General features: G+C 42.5%; 1 protein-coding gene across 1 annotated transcript in view; it reads right to left on the bottom strand.

Moving 5' to 3' along the window:
* The window catches only part of MEX3C (mex-3 RNA binding family member C), a 28,932-nt gene extending 22,316 nt beyond the window's left edge, over positions 1-6,616 (bottom strand). Inside the window, exon 1 of the mRNA XM_010586730.2 lies at positions 5,854-6,616. Coding sequence (XP_010585032.2) covers positions 5,854-6,601 — 748 coding nt within the window. The 5' untranslated portion in view covers positions 6,602-6,616. The remainder of the gene's footprint in view (positions 1-5,853) is intronic.
* Positions 6,617-26,409: the final 19,793 nt, after the last annotated feature.

The raw sequence follows: 26,409 nt of genomic DNA, 5'->3' as shown, positions 1-26,409 counted from the left end.
GGTATCATCAGTTGGTTCCAGTTCTATTTACATTACCCAACCAATATAAACGACGAAACTGTACTAAAAGGGGAACAAGATTAAACAGAGTGGTTTCATATTAATTTCAGATTTACCATCACAAAAATTACGTGCTTCTCACTTTACAGTTTCATATATGTCAGTTTATTTGTGTATCATTTGTAGTCTTTACAGGTATTGTAGATACGATTATAACCAGCTGCTAGAAGGGGAATCAGAAGCCTAGGGAGTGTAAGTGGCTTGTGCAAGATCACAAAGTGATTTTGTGGCAGAGGGTAATCCAAATTCAGGAACTTCTATTTCTGATTGTTGGCTTTTTTCAGTGTACTGCAGCTGAAAAGAGACTGTTAAAGGCAATTTGGGGTAGTTTACAATATGTGTTTTTACATTAAAAATATACTCTAAAACATTTTTGTATTCAGTTTATTGCAAAAGTATTAAAATTTCTATAAATTATTCCAATTGGACAAATGTCAAAAATATTCAAAACCAAATCAGCAGTATATGAAGCACTACGTTAGCAGTAGATAACTAAATGGTGCCTTTTCTTAAAAATTTAAGATGCAGAGAAGAATTACCTAGAATTCCAACTCAAAACCATCACCTCTGAAGATTTTTCTGGGCAGAAATCTCCAACAGAGTAACAGTTCTCAAATACTTGTCTCCCTGGATCAGTTTTCTAGGTTGTTGGTAACTAGGGGGTAGAAAAAAACACCCCTGAAATAACACAGCTTTTATTTCACATTTCCTCCCTCGTTAATCAGAATAGTTCATTAGCTGAATAAGGCAGGAAGAAAAAGGCAGTAGAGATACCTTAATCCATTTGCAAAACAATTATAACGGAACCTTTCTCAATGGGCCCAAAGGGAATACAAACTACTATTAATTAAGTTTAAAGATTAGAAAAGCTATATTTTATTTTTTAAAGCTAGTGTATATACACACAAATTAGCTTTTGAACTACAAATATAAATGACAGTGAATTTTTAGCCAAACACATTAAAACTATATTAGAATCTAACTGTGCCTTCTGAGTAGTAGACATCAACACCTTATTAAGAAACACTAATTTGGACAGTTATATTTTGTTATGCATACTAGAAATAAAGTCTCCGAACTCAGAAATCACGACTGATCTTCTGTAAGCGGAATGCCTCAAATAGTGAGGTGGCACTATAGAGTGGGAATATCTTTTATGTCAAACTGACTTAAATCCAAGTTCCATTATTCGAGCAAGTCACCTTTCCAAAGGTTAGTTTCTACATTTGTAAAATGGGGATATAACCAACTAGGCAAGATTAAATGGCACTGGTACAGTAACTAAGATAGTACCTAGCAAAGAGAAGATCAACAATTTCCTTCCTCCAAAAAATTAAAAGACACTGTACTTTAGGATTATTGTGAAATTGTTTCTCCTCATGAAATATGTATTTATTCTTGAATAGTGAATTTATATACAGCAAGTGTGTATAATAACACAATTTTTTTTGGATCAAATAGGTGTACACCGTATTTCAATTGTGTTAGAGCTTGAAAGTTAGTTCCACCTCAAGGAACTGGGAAAAAAACTGTCACAAGGATGCTTGTAAGACAAATTGAAACCATGTGAACTATTGTTAAAAAAAAAAAGTAACAATACACATTACCACTGGGATCAGCAGACACACAATGGCTCAATAAAAGAAAAAAAAAAATCCAAAATATTCTAGCTCAAGTGATAGCCAAAAGTAAGGTATATGCAGGACAATCCACCAGGAGTGCAGAAAAAAAAATTATAACTCCTATTTCCATTTTAATCTCATTATTTAAAATTTTTATATGTCTTATGTAAAACGGAGCCCTAGTGGTGCAGCTGTTAGAGAGCTTGGCTGCTAGTCAAAAGGTTGTCAGTTCAAATCCATCAGCCACTCCCTTGGAAACCCTATGAGGTAGTTCTACACTGTCCTATAGGGTTGCTATGAGTCGGAATCAACTCAACAGCAATGGGTATGATGTACAATATACTGGCACACTCATGAGGCTACAGAACACACATATACCATCAAAGAGTAACTAATGAAAATATTTGAAGATGCCCATTGACCTTAAACAGTAACACAAAACCTTAGGTTACCAGTCTTTGTAACAACTGAATTTATGACATTCAGTATTTATTTATTTTGTAGTTAGAAAGGACAGTTATAGGATTCTACTTTAATGCCTTTTTTAAACTGGATTATCAATGACCGTACAAACCGGAATAAAACCCATCGACTTAAGCCTCCTGGTAACACCTCTATGAATGCGTCTTGCAGGCAATACATTAAAAAATATAAATGTTTCCAAGTTTACAAAACTAAATCTTAAATCTATTGTCAGGTTTACTTTTGATTTTTACATTGTAAACCAAAAAAACCAGACCCATTGCCATCGAGTCGATTCCGACTCATAGCGACCCTATAGGACAGAGTAGAACTACTACATAGTTTCCAAGGAGCGCCTGGTGGATTCAAACTCCCGACCTTTTGGTTAGCAGCCATAGCACTTAACCACTACACCACCAGGGTTTCCTTACATTGTAAAGCTTCTTTGATTTAAGACTCTTTAGATCTTAGCTTTATTTTATACAGCACTGTTGGCTTCTTTTAAATGAGATGCGAAGTTTAAAAACCAAGCCCAATTCAACACCTACAAATGACCATACGCTACTGGGGAGAATAAATATGAGGTCAAACACTCTGCCGACTTTCATCACCATCAAAAGCACTGTTTCTTTCCTTTTCTTTTTTGAAAGGTACTGGAACCAGAGGCCATCTACATTGAGCTGCTTGTCTATATGACTCAGAATTCCATTTGTCCTACTCCTTCCTTCAGAGCTGAAGTCATAAATGTCTCCATCTGTGACATAATTATTTCCAGAACCAATTAAGAGATGTCATATAGAAAATTATGACTTCGGGTACTGAATAAAATAGCAAGAATGGGTAATTTTTTAAGGATGAAAGTTTAGCTCATTGAAACCAAACAACTAAACTAAATGATTTGCCCTGTTCTAGTCACTTTTTTTTTTTTTTTAGTCACTTAGGGAAAAGGGATAGGTACTCTCCCAGGGGGAAATTACCACACCATGGAGAGGATGCAACAAACATTAGAAGTAGCCTTACTCTCCAAAGGAGGAAATAAAAGACTTCACAGGTTTTATTGTGGTGTTGGCTGTGAGTGGGGGTGGCAAAGGGGTCAATGATCCACTAGTTGAATGGTTCAAAACAGGAAAAGGGCAAGACTTGCTGCTCTTAAGATAAGATAGAGAATGATGACATACTTTTAGCAATAATATGTCAACTCTGGGAAAATATTAAGTGCAAAAGGAATTGTCAGCAATTTGTCTCCATGTCCTAAGACATAAATATATCCACATTTTCTTATTAATAAGCACAGCCCTGAAACAGGAACAACAAAACAAAAAGACCACTAAGACTTCATTTCTTTTGCTATCACTTGATTAAAAAAAAGAAACTAAAATCACTTGATAAAAAAAAAATTTTTTTTTAGATGGTACAAAATAGAAGCCTGGAATTAATCCAGCTTACTTTTAACTAATGGATTTGTATAAAGATAGCAAGCAGATTGTGGAAAAAGGACAATTTCACAGTGCTTTAAAGGGTATAACACAGCGAAGTAAGTTTCTATTAAACTAAATCCACAATGCATATTATTAATTTGTCCCTTAATATAACTGTCATGTAAATGTTCTTCTTTTGTTATCCTAAACTGTCACCACAAGCTCACTGAAACAAACAAGGAGGTGGCATCCTAGCATGGCATTAAAGGTTCTTCATATCCTGGTCTGCACACCTTCCCGGCCCTTTTTCACACTCCCTTTTACAAATCCTAACCCAGACCCAGTGCTAGATACTAACAAAACTCAACACTACTTGCCAGTCACACTCAAGAGATTATTCCTCCACATCTTTCCTCTCATTGTTCTTCTGGTCTTTCTTCCACCTCCATGTGTTAAAGTCCTATCCATACTCCAAGGCCCTCCAAGGTCGAAGTTCTCATATGTACCACTTTTTCTTTGTCACACACTGTAGTTTGTGACACTAACTAGGTAACAGTTTAGTGCCCTTCCACTGTTTATTAGACTGATAGCTTTGTAAGGGCAGAAAGTTTGTCTGAATCAACCTCACATACCCAAGTGACACAAAGTCAAACGCTTTGGAACTACCAGCCTGACAGAGCCATTCTTCGACGTTCTCAAATGAATGGGCAACTCATTCTAGACCTACAAATTGAGATGTTATAATTTCATCATGTGTAGGTGAAACAGTTATTATCCTGTTGTTATGAGAGTCGATTCCAACTCATGGTGACCCCATGTGTGCAGAGTAGAGCTGCTCCACAGGATTTACATGGCTGTGATTCTTTAGAGGTAGATCTCCAGGCCTGCCTTCTGAGGTGCCTCTGGGTGGGTTCGATCTGCCAACCTTACAGCTAGTAGTCAAGGCTTAGGCATTTGTGCCACCCAGGGACTCCTTATCTTAAATGATGCAAACAAAACAAAATGGTACAAACAAACAGGAATGTGAAATTGACTTACCACAAACTATAGGAATAAACTCCTTTTTGACTGAATGGCACCATCTTTGAGCTGTGCTTTTAAGTGCCAAATCATCAGGGAGTCTGAAATAAGCTCTTTCTATCCAGATTTCAGATGGGGTTTCCTTATTAAAATCCTAGAGGTAAGAACGGCGCCAACTCTGATATCTGAAACCACCATTTCAACAGAACTCTTATTTATGTGTACTTTAGACCACTTGGGAAAGATGAGATCATTTAAGCAGCAGCGCCATCATCTATTTGACCCCCACGGACGCTCTCAACCTAACAGTAAAGAGCCGTGCAATAACGTGGCTAAACCATATTGTACATAAGAGGCAGCGGGTAATAATCAAGTAGGAAAACTACATTTAAGATCATAGGCTCTTTCCCCAAAATGTCAGATACAGAGGTACTCCCAGCATCCCCTTCCCCCACCTTCACAAATCTACTCCTGGAATCTGAGACATAGGTCCTTTGTCTGAACAATGTGGGAGGAGTCTGTCTGCAGTATTGGTGTGCTGGCAAGTGAAGAGAATTGACCGAAAACTGTAAAAACGCAAAGTTTCTTAACTCAATTACCTTGCTATCCAATTTTCCTTTACCGCGTACACGAAAGACAGTACAAGACAGCCAGTGTCCCTTTCTGAGACAGAAAATGTATCAAAAGGAATACAGTAAGCTCAGGCGAGTCAGGCTGCTCTTCAAAAGCCAAGTTTCTGAATAGCTGAGGGGAGGCGGCGGGGTGGGGGCTACTGACCCTTCCCTTTCGAATAAGCTTTCTACAAGACTCCATTTCTATCCATTTCTTCATCTGAATAAGCTGGGTAAGGAAAGCTAACAGCTTCTTCCTCAGCTTTTACAAAACTGTCTGCAGCACGAACTTACAATCTCGAGGCTTTTAGTTTACAGCCCCGAATCCACACTCATCTGATGCGACCTTTTACCACGTCGCTGAGGTTTCTGGTGGCACGCCAGTTAGTGTTCCACGAATACAGCCCGAGCAGAGAACCCCACCGAATTGGGTGGCTCAAGAAACTTAACATCTTTTATCACGCAAAAGGAGTGGAACAGCAGGGGTTTCGCAGGGTGACCCATCTTCTGGCCTCTTCGACTCTGGGCTCCTCCCAGACCCCCTGGCAGTGGACTTTGGGGGACTCGTCGTATTCGCCTTTCTTGCCCCGAGCTTGTTTCTCAGGTCTCCCCACCCACGCCCAGGGCCAAGCTCAGTTGGGCTCCCCTCCCCGCACTCACCCTGGCGACCGACAATCTCCGCGACATGCTCGGAGCTGGGCACCGGGACGCACTCGGTGGTGTTGACGCTCTTTCTCCGGAGCAGGGCTGCCTGCTCCCCGTTCAGGGCGGCCGCCGCCGCCCCGCAGCCGCTGGGGCCGTAGGCGTGGGACAGCATCGCCGCCATCATGCCCTGGGCATCGTCCCCTCCGTAGAGTACCCCCGCCGCCGCGGCCGCCGCGGCCGCCTCCCGGGCATCGAAGCCGGCGGCGGGCAGCAGCACCGACCCCAGGGACCCGCCCGGGGTCGGCGGGGTCTGGGAGGAGGCGGCCGCGGGCGGCGACAACAGCAGCAGGGACGGCCGGTCCTCCTCTTCGCCCTCCTCCAGCTCCTCCTCCTCCAGCAAGTCGCCGTCCAGCTCCGCTTCCTCCCCCTCCTCCTCCAGCTCCAGCTCGGCCTCCTCCCCGGCCCCGGGCCCGCCAGGCGGAGCCTGCTCCTCCGGAGGCAGCCCCGCCGCCCGCCGGGCCTGGCCCTGCACCGCCGCCGCCGCGGCCCGGAGCGCCGGAGCGCCGGGCTCCGCCGGGCTGGGCTCCTCGAGGCCTAGCACGGCCAGGCGCTCCCTCAGCAGGAGCCCGTCCCCCTCGAGCTCCGGGCCGCCCGCGGGCGGTGGCAGCGGCGGGGGCGGCGGCGGGGGCGGCTGCGGCTGGGGCTGCGGCAGGGGGGCCGGGGCCGCCGCCAGGGCCAGGGCCGCGGAGCTGCCGCTCGGCATCGCGGCGGCGTGCTGTCAATGGCGGCGGCGGCGGCGGCGGCCGGGTCAGGCGCGGCAGACGGCGAGCCCCATGGCGGACAGGGCCCGGCCCTGCTCAGCGCGCAAACACCTTTCCTCTGGGGAGGCGGCGGGGCCCGCGACCCAGGCTGGGGAGCGCCAGCGCCGCCCGGGTAGCGGAGAGGGCGGGGTGGAGGGGCAGGGGAAGGAGGCCAAGGTAGGTAACTAGGTGGGTGGGTGGGGACGGCAGCGGCTCCCTTCTCAGGCTTTCTTTTGTTTCATGGCCTTAACCAGCCCCCGGCGCGCGCGGCGGCGGCGGCGGCGGCGGCGGCGACGCCCCACGCCGCTCTCCGAATGAAGCCGGCGCGCTCTGATTGGCCGCTTCTACTCTTTGGGAGCCCGCCCTCTTTCCTCGCAGCCTGCTCGCTCCTTTCCCTAGCCCCACCCCCACCCACTTCTCGGACCCCGCCCCACCCCGTGCCAGAGCTCTCTGATTGGGTGTCCACGACCGGCCGGCCCCTGAAGGCTTCTCCTTCCGCCCTCTCTCCTTTCCCCCTCCCCTCCCTCCCTTCCCTTTACGGGCTCCCGAGAACAGGGACTGTGATTGTTCGGTTTACACGTCACTCTTTGTGACGTTACCCCCCCCGCTGGGGGCGGGGAAAAGGGACGAAGGCGCTGTAGCGGAGGAGACTGAAACTATGGGCCGGGCAGGGCCCTCGCGCAGGCGCCTGGAACATAAGCCCACACCTAGGCTAATTCCTTCTACCCCTCCCCGTTGCCCACCTGGGTCGGGTTTTTTAGGGCACTGTGCGAGCGGCCTTTTGAGTCGGAATCGACTCGACGGCAGTGGGTTTTTTTTGGGTGCGATTGGCCTAGGAATGGAACCGTGGGCATAGGCCAGGAGGGCGTTGTCTACCCGAGATACCCTCTATTCGGGTTAGGGCCTTAGGGGAGTCATCGAAGGAGGGGCCGGTGGAGTGTCCACCTTTCCAGTAGCCAAGGTGATTTCCTGAGCGGCGTGGCTCCTGGGCCTTCCCTGCAACGACCCAGGCAGCTCCTCCCCGGGGCAGGATCCTCCCACGCTCAGCTGGCCGGGTTTTCCCTGCGGGACTGGTTGGTTCTATCAGGAGCCTTCAAGTGCTTTGGGTTTTGGGGGCTTTGATAGGAACTCAGTTGTTTCCTAGCTGCGACGCTCTTCCCACAGTATGGCCCAAGTGATCTTAACACTCTTCTAGAGACTTACTTTTAAATGGCTGGTTAAAGAAGAACAGAGCCTGCTACTACTTTTCTCCATTTAAGGCTATGTCACACCCATTAGCTCCTTTTAGTGCCAGGTAGTGTCCCCTGGAGGAGCCCTGGTGGCGCAGTGGTTAAGCGCTTGACTGCTAACCAAAATGTGGAAGTTGCAACCCACCAGCCTCTCTGTGGGAGAAGGATGTGGCAGTCTGTTTCAGTAAAGATTTACAGCCTTGGAAACCCAATGGGGCAGTTCTACCCTGACCTATAGGGTGGATATGACTTGGAATTGACCCTATGAAAAGGTTTTAGTCTCCCCTGATTAGTCTTAACCACAGGTAGTTGTCCTGTAGAGATATAATGTGAGCAACAATCCAATTTTTAACTTTCTATTGACCACATTTGGGAAACTTGGTGGCGTTGTGGTTAAGAGCTACAGCTGCTAACTAAAAGGTCACCAGTTCGAATCCACCAGGCACTCCTTGGAAACCGTATGGGGCAGCTCTACTCTTTCCTATAGTTTTGCTGTGAGTCGGCATCTACTCCAGGGCACTGCGTTTCGTTTTTGGTGTAGTGATGCTGTTGGAGCCCTGGTGGCTCAGTGGTTAAAAGCTCAGTGGCTAACCAAATGGTCAGGGAATGGAAACCACCAGCCTCTTCTTATAAACCTTATGGGGCAATTCTACTCTGTCTTACAGGGTCGCTATGAGTCGGAATCTACTCGATTGCAGGGGGTTTGGTTTTTGCTTGGAGTGACCCCATTAAAAAAAGTAAAAAGAAACAAAGTTTTAATAAATATATCAAAAATATTCACATTTCAATATGTAATCAATATAAAATTATTAATGATATGTTTTACTTTTTTAATACTGAGTCTTAGAAATCTTGCGTGTATTTTACACTAACCAAACCAAAACACCAAACCTGTTGCTGTCAAGTTGATTCCAACTCTTAGTCTGCCCTATAGGACAAAGTAGAATTGCCCCACAGGGTTTCCAAGGAGTGTTTGGTGGATTCCAAGTGCCAGTCTTTCGGTTAGCAGCCTAACTCAACCATTACGCCAGCAGGGTTTCCTTTAAATTTACAGCATATCTGAATTCAGTTTGCTCTAGACTAGCACACTTCAAGTGCTCAGTACAAAACTGAAAACCAAACTCGTTGCCATGGAGTTGATTCTGACTCATACAGCTACTAACAACTCTAAACCTGTTGCTGTGGAATCTATTCCTGCTCATAGCGACCCTGTAAGAGAGAGTAGAACTGCTCCATAGGTTTCCAAGAGTGTATATCTCTATGCAAGCAGACTGCCACATCTTTCTTGCAGAGAGGAGCTGGTGAGTTCAAACCCCTGACCTTTTGGTTAGCAGCGCAGGGCTTAACCACTGCACCACAAGGGCTCCTTCTAGCAGCTCTAGACCGCCTGATTTTTGACTTATAACTTGGGGTCCTTTGTATATTGATTTTTTAAATTTACTGTATCTTGTCCTAAACCGGTTTCTTAAGAGTTAACCTTAATTCAACACCTACTTTTCTAAATTATCTAGGATGCTACAAAGACAATAGTCTAAATTGTGCCCATCTGGCCACTTGCACAATCCGGCTTCAATCTACCCTGCCCCTCCAAAAGGGTAGAGAATTTTAGCTAACAGTATGAGTTGATTCCGACTCATAGTGACCCTACAGGACAGAGTAGGACTGCCCGACAAAGTTTCCAAGGAGCTCCTGGTGGATTCAAACTGCCAGCCTTTTGGTTAGCAGCCATAGGACTTAATCACTAGGCCGCCAGGGTTTCCACTGATCAAGCAAGCTTGGCTGCTAACTGAAAGATTGGAGGTTTGTGTCCATCTTGAGGCACCTCAGAAGAAAGGCCTAGTGATGTACTTCTAAAAATTGACAACCTCATACAGCACAGTTCTACTCTGACATACATGAGGTTACAATGAATTGGAATTGACTTCACAGCAATGGTATTTTGCTACCCCTTTTCTGTTACCAGGTGTCTTAGTAATCTAGTGCTGCCATAACAGAAATACCACAAGTGGATGGCTTTAACCAAGAGAAATTTATTTTCTCACAGTCTAGTAGGTTATAAGTCGAAATTTGGGGCCTTGGCTCCAGGGGAAGGTTTTCTCTCTCTTTCGGCTCTGGAGGAAGTTCCTTGTCCTGTCTTCCTCTGGTCAAGGATCTTCTCAGGCGCAGAGACCCTATGTCCAAAGGACGCGCTCTGCTCCTGGTGCTGCTTTCTTGGTGGTATGAGGTGCCCAACTCTCTGCTTGCTTCCCTTTCCTTTTTATCTCTTGAGAGATAAAAGATGGTGCAGGCCGCACCCCAGGGAAACTCCCTTTACATTGGATCAGGGAGGTGACCTGGGTAAGGGTGGTGTTACAATCCCACCCTAATCCTTTTAAACATAAAATTACAATCACAAAATGGAGGACAGCCACAGAATACTGGGAATTCTGGCCCAACCAAATTGTTACACACATTTTTAGGGGGACATAATTCAATCCATGACACCAGGAAACCCTGGTGGCTTAGTGGTTAAGTGGTATGGCTGCTAACCAAAAGGTTGACAGTTTGAATCCACCAGGTGCTCCTTGGGAACTCTGTAGTGCAGTTCTACTCTGTCCTGTAAGGTCTCTGAGTTGAAATTGACTTGACAGCAATGGGTTTTCCTGTTACCAAGGAGCTCTGGTGATGCAGTGGTTAAGCGCTTAGCTGCTAACTTCGAGGTTGACATGCTGTGGGAGAAAGACATGGCAGTCTGCTTCCACAAAGATTATAGCCTTGGAAACCCTATGGGGCAGTTCTACCCTGTCCTATAGGCTCGCTATGAGTTGGAATCGACTGGACTGCAATGATCTTTTTTTTTTTTTCTGTTTATTCCAAGTTTCACTAGCCCTCATAAAACCCATAATGTTACTTCCCTGATAACTCATATTTGTAGCAATAAATTTTAGGGCAGCGATTCTCAGCCTTGGCTGTACCTCAAAATCAAGAAGAGATGTTATAAAAAGATAAGTGCAGAGTCAGGGAGAGGAAAACCCTCGAGATTTGGATTTAGTAGATCCTAGGTGGGACCTGGGACGTGCTTTTTAAAAGCCACTCAGGCTGTTCTGAAACTCATTCAGGTTTGAGAACATTGATCTAGAATTCCAGATTTGGGATTATGGAGGGAATCTTGCCAGTAACTCTACCAAAAAGTGATCCTTTCCTCCCTGCTACCTTCCTAATTAGGCACAATTTTCACTGATTTACTACATCTACACCCATTTTGTGATATGCTCCAATGATATTTCATGGTGCCTTAATAAAGCTACTGGATCTTTTTTTAACATACCAGTCAATAGCTTGTGTAACCAGACATTTACTTATAGAGTGTACAAAAATGCTTGCTGTCTGATATTTCAGTTTAATAATGGTTATTTGAAGGCTAGAACTTCTAGTAAAGCAAACCTGATCAAGGAAGAAGCCAAATGAAATATGCAGTGACCACTCCCAAGATGTGCTGGTCATTTGGAGAAAACACATAGAATTACAAGTGAAATACTTAGAAGTCCTCTAGACCTCTTTTCATAAGTTGTCATTTAATGGTCGGTCACCCCTTGGTCTTAAGTTCTCTTCCCGAGGACCCAAAGCAAAAGTTATAATAGGCTGATAGTTCTGCCACACAGTTTTCTCTTGAGAGCGGGAGATGTGAATAGATTCATCCATAAAATAAACAATAGCATACTAGAGGAATGTGCTCCTTAGAGCAAACAATTATATGAGACCAAAAGGGCAACATTTGCCTAAAAGCAAACGTAAGAAGCAGGAAGAGGGTAGAAAACCAGGACAAAAGTACATGGGGAAACTAGGACGGAGAGCTAACACATTGTGGGGAATGAAAGCAATGTCATGAACACTTTATGTATAAACTATCGAATGGGAAACTAATTTGCTCTTTAAACTTTTGCCTAATACACAATAAAAAATTAAAAAAAAATCTATAGGGACCAAATGGCAACATTTACCCTAAAGCAAAGATGAGACAGTTACAGGGGGTATGGCAGGGGGAGGAATAGGGAAACTAGATTAATGGAAACGGAAAAAATAGGAATAATGAGAATGTTGATACAATGTGGAAAATGTAACCAAATGTCACTGAACAATATGTATAGAAATTGTTAAATGGGAACCTAATTTGCTGTGCAAACGGTCACCAAAAAGAATAATATATTTTAAAAAGGGAATAGATTCATGTAGATAAGATCCAGAAAGATAAGATCTATTCAGCTAAGATAAAAAAAAAGCTAATGGTTTAATTTAGATGTCTATAATATAAAAATTGCTTTCTGCTTCATTTTCACATAATAAATGAGGTTTTGTTGCCAGAATTGAATAAGGTTCTTGCCTCTCACTGGTCAAGAATGAGCCGGTAAGGCACGAAGAGTTTTCCACATGAGCAAACCTTTATTGAAGAGGTTTGCAAGCGGAGACGAGGAGGGCCTAAGCAACACATACCCCTGTCTCCCAGAACAAAAGACTTGCCTGGGTTTTTAAAAGTTCCGGGGCAGGAGAAGATGCATGTTTATTCATAGGCATAGGTGGGAAAAGCAAAGATGTCACCTTGAAGACTAACGTGTGCCTGACCCAAGGCATGGTATTTTCAATTGCATCATATGCATGTGAAAGCTGGACAATGAATAAGGAAGACCTAAGAAGAATTGACATCTTTGAATTGTGGTGTTGACGAAGAATATTGAACATACCACGGACTGCCAAAATAATGAACAAATCTGTCTTGGAAGATGTACAACCAGAATGCCCCTCAGAAGCAAGGATGGCGAGACTGCGTCTTACACAGTTTGGACATGTTGTCAGGAGGGATCAGTCCCTGGAGAAGGACATCATGCTTGGCAGAGTACAGGGTCAGCAGAAAAGAGGAAGACCCTCAAAGAGGTGGATTGACACAGTGGCTGCAACAGTGAGCTCAAGCATAGCAATGATTATAAGGATGGCACAGGAGCATGCAGTATTTCATTCTGTTGTACATAGGGTCTCTATGAGTTGGAACCGACTCGATGGCACCTAACAACAACAGGCAGGATATGTTAGCTACGGTGCGCGTGCAGCAGCCTTCTAAGATGGCTCCTGTCCCGGAGGCTTCTGGGATCCATACCAGGAATTATTATGGGGTGTCACGCCTGCACAGTCTCTCACTCCTCGAGTTCAATTCCCTGGCTGCAGCTGCAGCCCCTCACTACCCCTGGTGAAAGGTCACACAGCGGTCACAGACGGATGTCCTGCACAAGTCTCTGGGGCTGGTTTTATCCAGCTGCTTCTGAAAGACAACTTTAAAGAAGTTTGTGGGCTCTTTTCTGATACCCTGCCACATTGTTCAGGGGAATGGCTCTGTTTCTGCGGCCTGGCCCATTTCCTGTTATTTTGTTTGCAGATTTGGGGGTCCCTTTGTTCCCTGTCTTACTCTCTCCTGAGAGACTTCAAACCCATAAATCTTTATGGGAATGTGAATGGAGGTCTCTGCTTCTGTAACTTCTTCATGCTGGACTAGGTGTTGTTTCTTGCCTAACCAAGTAGAAGTCTCTCGCTATCTGATCTAAGTTAGTGCGCACTATTGGGATCCCTTCTTGGGGAATCAGTTGGTAGCCTTGCATGACCAGGAGCTTGGCCTGAAATTGTCGTACCAAAAACTTAAATAGGCAGGTACCGAACATGAGTGGCTGTGGCTGCATTTTATACTATTCCCCAGGTCAAGGCTCTAGACACTACAGTGGCTACCTCCATGGCTAGGAGTGCCACTGATACCTGCCTTTTCCAGTGCAAGACTCCACTGGTGCCCTGGGTAGGAGTGGACATTACCCAGGGTACAAGGCAAGATAGATTATAAAGAGTGTGGGCTTGCTTCTAGGCTCAAATGAGCGACAGTCTCAGGGGGCACATTATTACCATGTTCTCTTAGGGCCTTCTGCACTTGTCCCAGATAGGTCTGTTGTTAAAAGGGCCTTCCATATAGCATTTCATATGGACTGAGTTTTAAATCTCTCCTAGTGGCAGCCCTAATTCTCATGAGGGCTATGGGTAACAACTTAATCCAAGTTTCCTGAGTTTCTTGGCACAGCTTTGCCAATGTCCTTTTTTTGAGTCTGATTCATTTTTTCTGCTTTTCCTGAGGACTGAGGATGCCAGGCGGTATGTAACTTGTAATTTATGCCTAAGGCTGTGGGGAGAGCCTGGGTTATTTTTGCTATAAATGCTGGGTCACCATCAGATTGTAAAGACCTTGGTAGTTCAAATTGGGGAATTATTTCAATTTTCCCACTTCTAAAGACTTTTCTGTTCTAGTGGAAAAGGCATCTACCCATCCAGTGAAGGTATCTACAAACACTAACAGGTATTTTAGTCCTTGCTTGGATGGCATAACAGTGAAATCTATTTGCCAGTCCTCCCCTGGGTATGTTCCCCAATGTTGGACGGGTCTAGCCAGAGGTGGGGGTATAGGGTGGCTTTGTGGATTGCTTTTCAGACAGATCTCACAATTATTGGAAATTTGTTTAACTACTTTGTGTAGCCCTTTTCCTTTTATACATTTAGACAATAGTCCTAGGAGGGCATCCCTGCCATAGTGTGTGGCATCATGAAAGGCTTATACTATTTTCCATAATAAATACTCAGGCACAAATAATACTCTCTCCTCATTCTTCATCCATCCTGTCTCATCATAAGAAAACCCCCTTCCTTTCCCTTGGGGCACGCACCAGGGCAGTTAGCTCAGCTTTTTGGGCTGATGCTCCTGGTGGTAAAGCTCTTGCCTCAAAAACACCAGTCTGGCTGACCATTGCATAAAAGTGTGGCAGGGTTCAAAGTTTGGTACACCTTCAAGTTTAACTCTGGGGTGTCTAGGAGGAAGGCCCCAAAAGGGTAGAAACCAAGTAATAGAGGGGAGTACTTCCCACACTACCCACCAAATATCTTGGCCTCCCCCTCTTTTGTTTCTCAATCTCATACTTTTTTTTTTTTTTTACATTTTCTGGCCCACTTCACAGAAAAGGGGAAAAGTAAAGTTCCTTATCTGAGGCTTCCTGTCAACCCCAATGACTGTACAGTCGCGACTGGAGAGTGGGCCTGGATTTTGGGTTAAAACAGAGAAGGTAGCTTTCATGCCTCGCAAAAATTCAGTTTCCTTACCTCCCACATTGAGAATAACCCAAGGCTCTGCTGCAGAAATAGCAATGGTCTTCTGGTTGGGAGCTGAGTGGACCTCTGGACCTTGTCAATAGGGCTGCTCTCCCTCTTCCTCCAAGAGGGACATTAGGCAGTGTGGGCCTGCCTGGACTGGCCTCCAGGAGAAGTCAACTGGGTGCCCTGTTTTAGTATGCTCAGGACACTCCGCCTTCCAATGGCCTCTCTTTATTTTGGGGGTCTATACTCACTGGCCAATGAAGAAATTCTTGTGGAGGTCTTGGTCTTCAGGATCCTGTAGGGATACCTTGAAGTGGGCCCTGAAGTGCTACTGCCAACACTCGGACCTTTTTTTTTTTCATTTTATCCTCTGCTGCCAGGTCCCTGTTGTTAAAGACCTTAAAGGCTTCTTCAACCAGTCATGAGAGTGGAGTCTGGGGTCCTGCCTCTATATTTTGCAGTTTCTTTCTAATATCTGCTGCAGACTGGATAATAAAATGCATAGCTAGCAAAGTCTTTCCTTCTGGGCCCTCAGGGTCAGTGTTAGTATATTTCCTAAAAGCCTCAGTCAGCCTGGTGAGGAAGACCACTGGGTTCTCTTCCACTGTCTGGGTAATTTCTTTCACCCTATCATAATTAACAGGCTTGGCTGCACACTTCTGAATCCTGCCTATGACACATGTAACTAAATGTCTGGTTCTTTCTTTACCATCCCCATCATAATCCCAATTTGGCTCCACATCGGGGACTGCTTTCCCTCCCAGTCTGAAAATAACATGTGTAGGTTGTGGGTGGTTAGCCTGTTCTCTAGCCTTAGCCAGGATTCTAGTCTTTTCGTTTGTACTACAACAGTGAGTTAAAAATGACCACCACATCTCCCCAGGTCAAATTAAAATTCAAGCTGAGTTTTGTGAACTCATCCTTAAACCTCTCAGGGTCTTCTGACACACTCGCTAACTTTTCTTTGCACTGGCTTAAGTCTGAGACTGAAAATGGTATGTGAACCCGGACTGTGTCTCTAGTCCCATGACAACTGATAAATTTCTTAAAGATTTCTCTAATTTATACCATAAATAGGAAGTTAGCAACCATATCCTGAGTGTTGGACCCATGGGCTTTTTTTGCACTCTTGTTTTACAGTGGGTAACAAATTTAACATTACCTTTTTAATATTTACTATGAATAAAAGACAATCCTAAAGTTCCTAAAGTGTACTGTCCACTCATTTATTAGGAATCTAAACAAGAAATTGTCCACATAAATGCACTATCAGCTGGAAAGGGATCATCTAAACTAGTATAGGTGGATATATCACATAAAAACATATCTAGAAGGAACACACAGTTTGTCTAAAGAAAACAGAAAATATAGAAAAACTTACATGTGACAACTAGGTTTTCATTAGAGAATTCATGATTCACAAGATAATACAGGATGGGCTTCTCCTGTTGGAGGTCTCCATTTAATCCAGCCAAAACACATTAAATGTTCTCCCTGATGGCAAGCTGTCCCTCCTTGGTTTACCTGTTAACAATCATGGGTCACTTTTTCAGAAACAGAAGTGGAACCTAAGACAAAATGGAGTCTGAGCCATGAGGTCGATCTCCTTTATATAATAGAAACACTAACAAATAATGTTAGGCCAATTGTTTGAAATAACCAATGAAACAATGACCCTAAGGTCTTTGAACCCAGGAAACAAATCTCATGAGGTGTTTGTTTATGCATAAACAGCATCAGCAACTGCTTTTCCTGTGTCTCAGCAGCAACTACATTGTGCAAAACCTCAGACTGCATATTGATATAAATACAAAAATCATAGTTCAAATTTCAGACACTTCTCTGGTTATGATATTTACAACTTTGCTAAGTTTACCAATAGGAACTTCTAATTCAAGTGTTACAATATCTAAACCTACCAGTTAGATAATTTAGGAGAAAAGAGGAAAATGGTTTCTTATCTCCAGAAAGTAGGACCTTAAAGCATTTCTTATTTCCAGAAAGAAAGACCTTAAAACATCAGCAATAGTCCCACATAAAACCTGTAGGATTTCGTTTACTCAGTCTTACGTAGTTAACTTCTATTCCATGTGATACTGGATCAACTGCAGTCTGTGAACCCACCAGCACCTGTGTAAGAGTTCTGGAAATCTTGACTGAGTCTAGTCACAGTCCCTTTCGTAAGTCCAATGTAGTCCATCTTTTTTTTTGTTGAGATATTCTGGTCAAATGTTTTCAGAAAATCAGCAAAGTAAAAACTTATCTGCAGATTACAAAACTTAAGAACTTCAAACGTAACACATAATAATCCTGAGACACCACACCATGCAGTCAGGGTAGACCAAGAACACACCAAGATTATCAAGTCTCTAAATACCTGAATAGTAATAAAAATAACTTCATAGGTAAATGATGTTAATGCTTTAATTAATCCATTGGCTTTGATGTTGCTAGATTCAAAAAATAAAGTTTCAACTACATTAGCAATAGAAATAATAAAATTATGATATGCATTTGCTGCCTAATATTAGGCAAAAACACAAGAGGAAACACTAACATATAAATTTTAGATCAAAGAGAAAGAATCAGGCACTTCTCATGATTTTAACAACATGTACTAAGTAATTTGTAACATGTTAAATAAACCTTTTCACAATCTTTTTTTTTTTATAAAAAAATTTTCGTGGCAGAAGTTTATCATAAGTTACCAAGAAACAATACTTCAGTTATTTAACCAAAGATCTTAAAATAAAAACTTTAGCTTTTTTTTTTTTCTTTTCCTAAAGCCACATGGCTTGGTTTCTGACTCAGGAATCTTATTCTAATGACAGACTGAACCTTTATCTTTGAAGCAGGTTACACAAAAAAGAGATTAACTCTTTAACTCAGTAATCAAAGAAAATTTTAACAGTGAGAAAACTAATTCTTTGCTTTATATGCTATTCAGCATCAAAGCTCTTAACAATTTCATAAATTAAACTACTAAAATTCAGTCAGACAGATATAACTTTTGACCATATCAAATAAATAAAATAAATAAATTTATTTTTAATAAACCTCTTAAACATTGTCTTTGTTGCATATCTTATAGTACATCCCTTTAAAATGGCAAAAATGAACTCACTCAGTTGACTTAAATATACACATATATGTATCCTTTCTCTTGTGGTATAAAAAGCAAAAATATATAAGATGAATATCTATTAACTCAATTTAACATCAGTAAGTTACCTAAAACATCTTAGAAATTATTTTAAGCCTGTATACCATAAAACATAACTAATTGAAATAAAGTTTCTTTAAATATTCCAAATTTTCATTCAACTTTTACTATTTTTCATATTTTTTCAATCTAATTTTACCCACTGGCTTTGGAAATCCCAAAGTCTCTGTTCAACTGACTAATTCAGTGATACGAATATAACCTTAAGTCTCTGGCTACTGTTGGAAACATTTTTCCAGGCCATTTCAGCTGTGTCTCATTGTGATTTCTATTTGACCTTGTTGGCTGAAGGCCGGGGGCTGAGGAGGCCTGATCTTGCCCTGCCCTTACTTACCTTTTAACTCAGGGTAGAAGGCAAGATTAGCCCATTCTGATTCATTTACATATGTTTAAATTGACAGAGGCATTCTGAAAGGCTATTTTCCCGGTAAATACTAAAGCTCTTTAGCAATTGTTAAAATGAACCCATCAGTTCTTAGCTAGGGAGACTGAGGGCTGGAGGGAGTCATCCCAATTAATTCACATATGTTTAAGTGCACCTAGACATTTTGAAAGGCAAAAGATAACAATTTCTCTTTTGCTGTTCTGGAACTGCTACTTTTCCTTTAAGACAAAATTATCATTTTTTCTTTAAACCATTTAGAGCAAAATATGACCAAATGCTCAGTAAACAGCCCAATCAATAAATTCTCAAGAGTCTCTATAAGTATGTTCTAATTTAACCTGAACTTGTTTTCACCAATTAATTTCTATGCAACACACACAAATTACACAATAAGACACAGACAGAGGCAACTGAGATAATCTTGCAGTCTCAACCTCCCAGACTACCCCAATCACAGATAAGACAAAGAGACAGCACTCAGGCCAGACAAGCAGAAAGGGAAAGGGGAAACAAGGACAATCTTAGTAAGGTCCAACACATTACTAGGAGTATCTGCATCTCCACTTTGATCTTGCAGATACATCTCATCCCCAATACCAGATGGAGGGGCTTCAATCTCTCAGTCTAAACAGAAAAAGCAGTCTACATCCATCCACCAGAAACAGGGTGCACCATCTAGAGACAGTCAATAACCAGACATACAAAAACGACAGCTGAAACAAGTGGCTGGGCAAAAGGTCAGCTTGAGAGGAAAGGAAAGAGGAGGAAAGGGACGGGTTGCAGTCCCTGTCATGAGTGCACTACCAGCTCACCAGAAATTCCCTATTCCCTGGGGTCAGAAAGAAGGCATCCCTTGGTCCCTAGCGTCAGAAAAATCCATCGCACTGGGGACCCTCCATAGACCTTTCAGTAGTAATTCTGGTGTGGAGCCCCTGAGTCCCTGAGGTTTAAGAAGGTGTCCCTTGATCCCTAGGGTTAGGAAAACCATCGCACTTGGGACCCTTCACCCTTCACTAGTGACTCCGGCCCCCATGGTACACGATACACCCATGTTGGGGGGGACTCCTGGGTGGCCTGACCAGGGCGAGTGACTCTTATCTGCCACTCGGTTATCTATTGAGTCCTCATTATTGCCCTTCACGTTTCCAAGGAAACGCAGACAGAATAGGAAGGAAAATTTGCTCAAGAGGAAAATGAAACTAAGGTCGGGCCATGAAGAGTAAGGGGGAGAAGTCCTTATCCGGTGCAGAAAAGGGAGAAGGAATCAGTCTTGGCAGCTTCTTCATCCGCTGGGTCCAGGCAATTCTCCTCTCCACAGTGCCTTGGGTCCGAGAACGGGACACAAAGGATCCCCTGTCTCCTGGCTGGCTTGCCAAATTTTGCTGGAATTGGGTAAGGTTCTTGCCTCTCACTGGTCAAGAATGAGCAGGTAAGGCAGGAAGAGCTTTCCACACGAACAAAGCTTTATTGAAGAAGCTTGCAAGTGGAGACAGAGGGCCTAAGCTATGCTTACCCCTGTCTCACAGAACAAAAGACTTGCACGGGTTTTTAAAAGTTCTTGGGTGGGAAAAGATTCACGTTTATTCATAGGCACAGGCCGGGATATGTTAACTATGGTGTGCGTGCAGCAGCTAAGATGGCTTCTGTCTCGGAGGCTTCTGGGATCCATAGCAGGACTTATTATGGTGTGTCATGCCTGTGCAGCCTCGCTCCCTGAGTTCAATTCCCCTCATTGCTGCAGCCCTTCATTGCCCCTGGTGGAAGGCCACACAACCATTACAGGTGGATGTCTGCGCATGTCCCTGGGGCTGGTTTTATCCAGCTGCTTCTGAAACACAACTTTAAAGAAGTTTGTGGGATGTTTTCTGATACCTTGTCATATTGTTCTGGGGCATGGCTTTGTTTCCGCGCCCTGGCCCATTTCCTGTTATTTTGTTTGCAGATTTGGGGGCCCCTCTGTTCCCTGTCTTAGTTTTGTAAGTTCCCATATACAAATGTATACACTCATGCATTAATTTATATTTGATCAATATTATGATTTATGAACAAGGCAGGAGATTTGAAGCTCACAAACCTTCGTACTTGGGTCTCAATTTATTGTTGTGTAGCAAATCTTGTTAATGAAGCAATTTTAAGATTTGCTTTTGCTCTAAATATTTTACTGGGATCCTTTCATTTGAATTTATTAAACAACTCAATCCCTTCTACCCTCCCCTAGCCACACAACACACTAATTTTCATCTGAGTAGGGTTTCTCTTTCATTTCTGTATCTCTTATTTATGGCATAAGTTGATACACTGGGTCTCAAGAGTTGCTTTATTGATGTTAAGACAAAGAGAAAATTATAGAATTGGCTACCCTTCATTAAATAGCAGGCCAACTGCTGAACTAGCCTTTTAAGTCTATTCAATTATATTGATATTAAGGTTTGGATCAATTTCAAAATAAGCAAACTTTAACAACATGTTTGTCCTAGTGAGAAGACCAAGATAATCAGACAATGATTTTGAAGGATTGCTGTAAAGACTGCCATGAAAATATGGGGAAAGATTCTGTCTTCCGTCACTCACATTTTGGTGTTTAAGGATCTATCTCCTCAATCCTTAACAAAACAAAACAATACAAATCTGTTGCCATCAAGTCGATTCTGACTCATGGTGACCCCACGTATTACAGAGTAGAACTGCTGCTCCATAGGGTTTTCTTGGCTGCAATCTTTCCAGAAGCAGATTGCCAGGCCTTTCTTCTGTGGTGCCACTGGGTGGGTTCAAACTGCCAACCTTTAGGTCAGTAGTCAAGCGCAAGCTGTTTGTGCCACCCAGGGATCTTTGCTCACTCCATACTCCCCACCTAGGAATTTTACTCAGTCCCAAGGTTGCCATTACTATGTTGACAATTCCCAGATCTCTGTTGCTATTCCTGATCTCTCCACTGAGATCCAGAAGCAGATATCTCACTGTTTTATGAACATCCCCACTAAGACAGCCGAAATTCAACCTCAATGTAAGCCTAATTTCTCAAACTGAAATCTCAGCTAAAATCTGCTATTCCTGCAGTGTCCTTTAGTTTAGTAAATGGCACCACTACCTACTCTGATCGTTTGGCCTAAAGCCTAGTAGACATTCTTCTCATTGAATACCCATAGCCAGTCAATGACTAAGTCCCCTAGGCCATACCTCCCAACTCCAAATCCATTTACCTTTTTGCATCTTCACCACCATTACCATAGTCTAGGCTACTATCATTTAGAACATGAGCTATTGTAATAGTTCCCAAACCAGTATTCTTACATCCATGTTTCTCCCTTCCAATTCCTTTTTCATGCTGCAGTTAGAATGATTCAAATTCAAATTAAATCCTTCCACTTCCCTGCATGAAACCCTTTTTGTTGACCTTGGGATAACATGCATATTTCTAAACATAACATAAGATCTTATGTACATGGGCTCTGCCTACTTCTTTAGCTCCATTTCATTCAACTCTTCCTCCTAACATTCTTGGCCTCAGCCATAGATGTCTAGAAGCACCTCTTCATATATTGTACAAACACTTATGCTTACAGGTCAAGAAAATGGCTCTCGTCTTCTGCCCATTCTTAGTTTAGCTAACTCTGATTTGTCCTTTAGGGCTGTGGTGTAATAAATTACTTAATATAGCCTTTCTCACCATGGTCTTGTAACTCCCACCCAGGTCATTGGGTGGGATTGTGTGATAGGATAATTTTGGCCCACCAAGGGGATTGGTCAGTTTTGCCTTAAAAGAGAGCCAATTCCAGAGCACAGAGGAGAATCCCAGCGCGACCGAGGAAGAATGGACAGGAGCCAGCACATCCTTCGGACCTGGGGTTCCTGTGTTGAGAAGCTCCTGGACCCAGGAGACAGAAAGCGAGCTGTAACCTTGAATAAGGTGAGAAGCAGTGGCAGGAGAGACTGGACGGCTGAGACCCAGCAGCAGGAGATGGTGCGGTGGGCTTCCCAACCCATGGAGAGAGAAAGTGTAGTGCCTTTGGGCAGAGACTGAGGGCCAGGGGGAGGCGTGCCTGCGAGCATGGCTAGGAAGAGGCTATCCTGATGAAAGAACTGTATATCCTGAGTGTTCCTCAGCCTGAATTATAACTGTTAATTCCCTAATAAACTCCATAATTGTAAATATGGTCTGTGAGGTCTGTGCAGCCGTTGCAATGAATTATCAAACCCAATAGACAGTGCTATAGAAGGGATGGTTGGTGTTGGAGCTGGTAAATATGGCAGAGAGAGGAGGCATATCTGGCCTCCACCGCAAAGGAATCAGCCTTGGGCTGTTGATCTTGATTCTCCCTCCCAGTTGTGAAGTTAGAGGAGGTCAGACACCTCCCCCATGCCTTTTTTTTTTTTTTTTTTTTTTAAATAAGTACTCAGCTTAAACATTGCTTACTGAAGGATGTCTTCCCTAACCTTGTAGGTAAGGGACAATGCCCTTACTGTAGGCTCCCTGAGTATCCCATACTTCCCTAATAACACTCATCAGATTTGGTTTTTTAACTGTCCTTATTCCTCTGTTTTCATCCTTAAAAAGCCTAGTGCCTGGCAAATAGGAGAAGCCAGTATGTACTTGCTGACCAACTAGGTGGATATTCTACCAAATCAACTCAGTACTTCAGCCAGTCTGAGCTTTTGGGCATTTTTCAAACACATGTTCTACAACACATATTCTAAACACATGCTTATCTTTGTACCTCTGCTCATGCTATTTTTTCTACCTAGATTGCCCTAGCTTCACCTCTCCCTGCTATCCTCATCTCAACCTGTTTTTAAGCCTCGGTTTAATGACACCTTTTACAACATGCTTTTAAAAAAAAAAAAAAATTTTTTTTTTTTCTTTTTTTCCGTAATCGATGCAACCATGTCTAGTCCGTCTCCCAGGAAAATGCACATGAAAGCAACATTTTGCGTATATTGGATGCTTGAGGGACCTCCTGAAGTCTTATCTACGGATACCCTTGAGTTCTTTAGTCCTTTGACCACAGACTGGCTAGATGTTCACTGGTCTCCATTGCAGTTTGGAGTAACCATAAGATGTAGTTTTAAGCGAAGAGATTGTGGGCAGAAGTGATGTGTACCACTTCCAGACCTGGACCACAAAAATCTCTTATATATCATCCTCTATGTTCCTTTCCCATCTGTAATGCAGGAGAACAGAATGAACTTGGAAGTCATATGTTAAAAATGGCAGAGTCACAATGTGAAACTAGTCTGAACCACCATATGGAACAGAAGTGCTCACCAATCATACACACCTGTTTTTAGACTTTATGTGAGAAATATATTTTTATTGAGTTAGAAGAATTATATATTTTTATGTCCACTTGTTACAGCAGCTAGACTATCTTCACTAATACAAGAAAGAGGTTAAAAACTCCTGGTTTGCACATTCATGATATTTAGTTTGTACTACACATATGCTGATCACAAGTGCCTAAAAGAATAATATGAGTAAAATATTTTCTACTAAATTATTTGATTCTTACAGAGCCTGATAATATTTACTTAGATGAGACTCAATCTACCAAGATGAAATATCAGTCCTAAATGTGTATGCAGCAAACAACAGAGCTTCAAAATACATAAAAAACAAAACCCATAACAGTCAAACAAACAAAAAGACAAATGAGAGTGCGGAAAGAAGAAATAGACAAATCCACAATTATAGCTGGGAACTTCAACGTCCTTCTCTCAGCAGGTGATAAAACTACTAGACAGAAAATCAGCAAAAATACAGAAGAACTGAACAACACCATCAAATAACAGGACCTAATATTTATATCAACAACAGTAGAATACAAATTCTTTTCAAATGCCCATGGGACATTCATGTAGGCATACTATACTCTGGGATATAAAACAAACCTCAACAAATTTAAAAGAATTGAAATCATACAGAGTATGTTATCTGACCATAACAGAATCAAACTAGAAATCAATAACAAAGAGAACAAGAAAAATCTCTCAGTACATAGAAGTTAAACAACACACTTCTAAATAATCCATGGGTCAGAGAGGAAGTTTCAAGAGAAATAAAACAAAAATACAGTGTATCAAAATTTGTGGGACACAGCTAAAGTAGAGTTGAGAGGGAAATTTATAGCACTAAATGCTTATAATTGATGTGAGCCCTGAGGGGGCAGTGGCTAAGATCTCAGCTGCTAACCAAAAGGTCAGCAGTTCAAATCCACCAGCCACTCCTAGGAAAGCCTATGTGGCAGTTCTACTGTGTCCAATAGGGTCGCTATGAGTCAAAATTGACTTGACGGCAACAGGTTTGGCTTTTTTGTTTGAAGTGCTTGCTTACATTACAAAACAGGGTATGCCTCAAATCAATCATCTAAGTTCCTATTTTGAGAAACTGGAAAAGGAAGGGCAAAATAAACCCAAAGCAAGCAGAAGGAAGGAACTACTGAAGAACAGAAAGCAGAACTGATTTCTGAATTGAAAATAGAAAAACAGTAGTGAAAATCAACGCAACAAGAAGCTGGTTTTTAAAATCAATAAAATTGATAAACCTTTAGCAAGAATGACAAAGATGAAAAGGGAGAAGACACAAATCACCGATATCAGGAATGAAACAGTATATCACTACATATCCTGCAGCCATTAAAAGGATAAAAGGGAAATGAACAACTTTATGTTCATAAATTCAAGAATTTGAAAGAAATTAACAAGTTACTTGAAAACCACGAACTACCAACCTCAACCAAGATGAAACAGACACCCTGAATAGTCCTACAACAATTAAGGAAATTGAATTCATAATTAAAAATTTCTGAAAAAGAAATCTCCAGAACCAGATGGTTTCACTAGAGAATTCTATTAGACATTTAAAGAAGAATTAAGACCAATTTTATGCAATCTCTTCCAGAAAATAGAAGAGGAGGGGCACTTCCCAACACAGTTTAAGAGGCCTATACAGATACTGGAAACCCTGGTGGCATAATGGTTAAGTGCTACGGCTGCTAACCAAGAGGTTGGCAGTTCGAATCCACCAGGTGCTCCTTCGAAACTCTAGCAGTTCTACTCTGTCCTATAGGGTCGGTATGAGTTGGTGGGTTTGGTGGTTTTGGTACAGATACCAGGAGCCTCGGTGGCACAGTGGTTAAGCACTCAGCTGCTAACCAAAAGGTTGGCAGTTTGAACCCACCAGCCACTCTGAGGGGGAAAGATATGGCAGTCAACCTCCATAAAGATCCTGCCTTGTAAAACCCGTGGGGCAGTTCTACTCTATCCTATAGGGTCACTATGAGTTGGAATCAACTTGATGGTAATGGGTTTGGCTTTTGTTTGTTTGGTACAAATACCAAAACCAGACAAAGACAATACAAAAAAATAAAACTACAGACCAAAGCCTCTCATGAAGAGAGTACGAAAAAACCAAAAACTCTCATGAACTTAGACACAAAAACGTCAACAAAATACTGTAGATGTACAGAAAATACAAAGTCAAATACAGCAATGTATAGGAAGAATTATACATCATGACCAAGTGGGACTTATTTTAGATATTTAAGTCTGGTTCATGTTTAAAAATTCATCAATGGAAAACATGTATTCACACAAAACTTGTACAGGAATGTCCATGTATAAATGTTCTAGAATTAGTGATAATGTTTGCAAAACTTTCTGAATATACTAAATACTAATGAACTGCTTACTTTAAAATGGCGAATTTTATGCTACATGAATTACATCTCAATAAAAAAGTCATTAATGTCATTAATATCACACACAAGTAAAATTTTACTAAAGATCATT

This window comes from Loxodonta africana, chromosome 11 (genome assembly GCF_030014295.1).
Source record: "Loxodonta africana isolate mLoxAfr1 chromosome 11, mLoxAfr1.hap2, whole genome shotgun sequence".
Classification (NCBI taxonomy): Eukaryota; Metazoa; Chordata; class Mammalia; order Proboscidea; family Elephantidae; genus Loxodonta; species Loxodonta africana.
Note: the sequence above shows the minus strand (reverse complement) of the source record. Positions and strands in the feature narration are given on the sequence as shown.